This window comes from Atta colombica, unplaced genomic scaffold (assembly GCF_001594045.1).
Source record: "Atta colombica isolate Treedump-2 unplaced genomic scaffold, Acol1.0 scaffold90, whole genome shotgun sequence".
Classification (NCBI taxonomy): domain Eukaryota; kingdom Metazoa; phylum Arthropoda; class Insecta; order Hymenoptera; family Formicidae; genus Atta; species Atta colombica.
Genome location: NW_017259584.1, coordinates 57,972 through 62,651, shown reverse-complemented (window position 1 = coordinate 62,651; position 4,680 = coordinate 57,972). Strand labels below are relative to the sequence as shown.

At 29.5% G+C, this 4,680-nt stretch overlaps 1 protein-coding gene across 1 annotated transcript in view; it reads right to left on the bottom strand.

Annotated features, from left to right (window-relative positions):
- Positions 1-4,680, bottom strand: part of LOC108693507 — a 35,600-nt gene that overhangs the window by 29,997 nt on the left and 923 nt on the right. The window contains exon 4 of the mRNA XM_018202486.1: positions 1,920-2,047. Coding sequence (XP_018057975.1) covers positions 1,920-2,047 — 128 coding nt within the window. The remainder of the gene's footprint in view (positions 1-1,919; positions 2,048-4,680) is intronic.

Sequence of the window (4,680 nt, the reverse complement as noted above, 5' to 3'; positions counted from 1 at the left end):
TATATATATATATATACACACACACTTTAAATACAAAGCGTCACTACGGTCTGAATGTTAAGATGTTGAACTATTATATACCATATATTCATTTAAATGAATTAATTTCAGAAATTATAATTGCGTGCCGATATGATTATCGGACTTTCAACATAATTAACACAATCTGAAATATTAATAATTCCCCCAAATTTCTCAAATTTAATCTTAAAAAACTATAAATTAAACTTATTGTGAAAAATATTGCCTTGGATGGGAATCGAACCGGATCTTTTGCATTCCGTGCGAGGCTCTGTGTGTGTGTGTGTGTGTGTGTGTGTGTGTGTGTGTGTGTGTGTGTGTGTGTGTGTGTGTGTGTGGTTAAAATTGTAAACATATGAAATATTCAGAAACTCTAAAATTCGAACTATAACTTGATGAAAAAGAGTCGTGCGATCATGAAATGAAATTCATGAATTAAAAACTCTTGAATTATATATATACTTTTAAATGCCCTACAATTTATTTAAAAATCAGTTTTCTTTTTACCGCAAAAAAAGTGACCAAAAATTTTCCAATTTACTTAAAATCTTGACGTGCTAGTCAAATTCTGTTAACGATATCGTGTTCAGCGCGAAAAAAATCATCGGGAAATGTACTATCGCATTCAGGAGAAAAAAGTGATATTTTTTGTCGCGCTGTGTGAATACCATCCAATGTTCAGTCCCAGCAAACATAAAGTTACATGTAAACGCGTTTAATATAACGCTTGTGTTATATTGTTGAGGAAATTACAACTAACAGATACGTTACATAACTTTGTGTTTGCTGGGACCGAACATTAGATAAACGAAAATTACGTCATAAATATATTAGATTTAAAATATAAAAAGTAACGGTAAAAATAACTGTAAAATTCATTACAGTTACAAAAAAAGATAGTAATACAGTTACCAGTACGTTACCAAAAAAATTAACTATAACTCGTAACTATAACTTCGATACAAGTAACGAATTACTTTCATTCCCTAATTATTTAAATGAAGACATTTTGGAAGCAGCTTGACGACTTAAAAGGCTTTACATATATACATTTATACATGTGACTGAAAAAAATCTGAAAATCTGAAGAGTTCTTTTAGAGATTCGGTCTCAACACCTCGACTGCATCTATTTTATTCGAACTAGTAGTCGTAATCGAAAAGTAGTACTGACATTATATAATAGAGGTGTTAAATTTTTAATTGCGATTTTAATTTCTGAGTATTTTAATCGAAAGTTTGTTGGATAGTTATTCGGATCGACAGACACCGCAAATCTTAACCCTATGTTGACTCTGAGCGATCTTCAAAAGATTTTATATGATGGTCACTGTCCATTCAATAGTTATTAACAAATAAATTTCAAAAAATGTCTTATTTCTATCATATATAATATTAAAAACTCGATTTTATATCCTTTCTGCCCAGTTTGACTTTCGACGGGAAGGAAGTTTTTAAAAAATAATAATTAAATAAATTTTTTGAATTAAAAATTATTTTAAATGAAAATTATTTTTTTTTTAAGTATTATTGACAAATAAACAGAGGTAATATTATAAAATTTTTGTATAAAATATATTTTTATATCTCAAATAGTTTCTAATATATTATGAAAAATATTGAAAATCGTTTTAATATAACATATAAAGTAATTTCATCCTTTAAAATCGTTTTTATGCCGCAACTGATATTTTTTAAATTCGTCTTTTCACGTGTCTTATATGTATAAAAAGTTTTATTAAAATGTTTTTTTAGAATGTATCATTTTGCGAGGTTCTCTTGTATGTTAAATTACAGTTACTAATGTGAGATAATTCTAAGTGTAATTAACATACAGTTGTAATTTCATTATAAGTGACGAGTTAATTCCCAACCTAAATAACACTTTTTTGTACTTACTGTGATTTCCATCATTATTACCGCAAATTGTTGGTACCGGGTTACCACCGGAAACGATGAATTGGTCGTAAATACATATATTATTCGTCGTTTCCGGTCCCCTGATATTGAATTGTACGAAATCTAATCTACAATGAAAAAACAGGGGAAACTGAGCAAAGCAATATCTTCATAAAATCATATTTATTAAATTATATTTATATTATATAAGGTAACCGAGTCCAATATGGCCCCTTAAAACTTTTAAAATTTTTCTAATTTTTTGCTGAAGTTAAAATTAAAAATTAATGATCACATTCGAAAGAGGAAACATTTCTGAACATTAAAAAATAATATGAATCATATTCATATATTTATGAGTGCATAGATGCAGTAGAGATTTAAAAGAAAAGTAGCATTTTAGGCACCTTAACAAAATGTGTGTATCCAATGTGAGTCACTTATATGTCTTCGCTTTTTTATGTGAAAATATTAACTCTTAAAAACACTTTGACCTCTTTTATAACATAAACATCATATTTCGAACGACACATCCAAGCCAACTTTGATTATTCAGAACATTCATAAAAATGAACATATTTTAACAAATTTTTTTTCAATCGAAATGTCAGATAGTAAAGAATATAACGATACCAAGCAAATGTACATATCCTTATTAATAAAAAAGTTATAAGCTATAAAATAAACAATAGTTACGAAAAAAACCACATTTTATTTAAAAATTTTTATTTTTCATACAAATATATTTTAAATATGCATTTTGGAAAGTAGAAACAACTTTCAGAAAAAAATACTGCATTATTGTATCTTTTAAAAAACTGAATTATTTAAAAGGATGAAGATGTAGAAAATTTGAAATTCATTTTGGAAAAAACATATATTTTCTGTTGTTGAATAATAAATTTAAACATAAAAAAATTTTAACATAAAAAATAAACCGAATATGTAAATTTTTAGAATTAACATTGACATAAAAAATGTTTATTATAATTATAGATAATTATATTGCATAAATGGTTATATTGTATATACGCATGCGCACGCGCACACATACAATGCCTAATATTTCCTGAAATCCTCGTCTAAAATTTTATGGAACATAAAGATAAAACCATACAACTTATGTTCTGACCAGAAACGATAGTCACCTTTCAAAAACAAAGAAATTTTAATCTTGAACATAAAAAGTCATGGATATGTATCCGAAAGTGTTTTTAAGGATTAAAAATATAGAAAGTAAAATGATTCAACATTATTTTTATAAGTTTCTAATTTGAATGTGTAAACATATTGATGTATAAGCATTTAAAATCTATTTAGTAACTCAAACTTGAATATCTGTGTTAATTTCTTAAAACTATGCTTATGAATCTACTCGTAATTTGGACAAGTAAAGGTTCTTTTATTATTTAATTAATGAATATATCTTCATGAATATATCTGTGACAAATGTCGCACTTATGTATATGCTCGAACTTAGTCTACATTGATATCACTATACAAATAATACCTTTTCTTTAATTATAAACAAAAATGCAACAAAAGTATAAAAATAATGTAAATATATTAGGTGTACAACTTTGCTTCCGCCGTTTTTTTTCCGAAATTCGAGGCTTTATTGTAAAAAACTGGTTATACATTTATGATTCAAAGTATTGTCCATCGCTGGCCACTACTTTCTCCCATCTTTCGGGTAGCGTACGAATCCCGCGTCGAAAAAACTGGTCATCTTTTGAGGCTATCCACGAATCGATCCAATTTTTTACTTCTTCATAAGACCGGAAGTGCTGGTCAGCCAGGCCGTGTGCCATTGATCGAAACAAGTGATAGTCAGAGGGAGCAACGTCTGGAGAATACGGCGGGTGGGGTAGGACTTCCCATTTCAACGTTTCCAAGTATGTCTTGACCACTTTCGCAACATGGGGTCGAACATTGTCATGCTGCAAAATCACTTTATCGTGTCTCTCGTTGTATTGCGGCCGTTTGTCTTTCAATGCTCGGCTCAAACGCATCAATTGCGTTCGATACCGATCGCCTGTGATTGTTTCAATCGGTTTTAACAGTTCATAATACACTATGTCGAGCTGGTCCCACCAAATACACAGCATGACCTTGGACATCAAAATCACCGTTCTTGAAGCGTTGAAACCACTCACGACACGTTCTTTCACTAATAGCGGCCTCACCATAAGTATTTGAGAGCATTCGATGAGCCTCAGCCGCAGATTTCTTCATATTGAAGCAAAAAATTAAAACCTCCCGCAGATGAGAATTTGGCTCGTAAACTGACATTTTCAATCGAGAATAACTTTATGATGCAGACACAAATCGACTAATGTTTCTATGGGGTTATGTTGACAGATGCCCAAGTTTATTGTATGACGTCTATGATCTATTTATTTCGACCACCATTTACCGCTAAAGCCATCTATAGGAAAACGGCGGAAGCAAAGTTGTACACCTAATAATATACAGTACAATAATGTTATAAAGTAAATATTGTAAAGTATTATATAAATGTTGTAAAGTATTATATGAATATAGAGTTGCAATAACATAAACTATGAAAGTTAATAATCACGTTTTCAAAATTATAGAAATTATTTACTTACGGAATATTATATCACGACTATAACATATTAGTTCTTTCTATTTTTACATAAAAAAAAATGAATAATACGATTTATGAATAGATACAATTGAGTCGCACGGATCGCCTGTGCGAATTACTACTCTCTCTCTCTCTCTCTCTCTCTCTCTC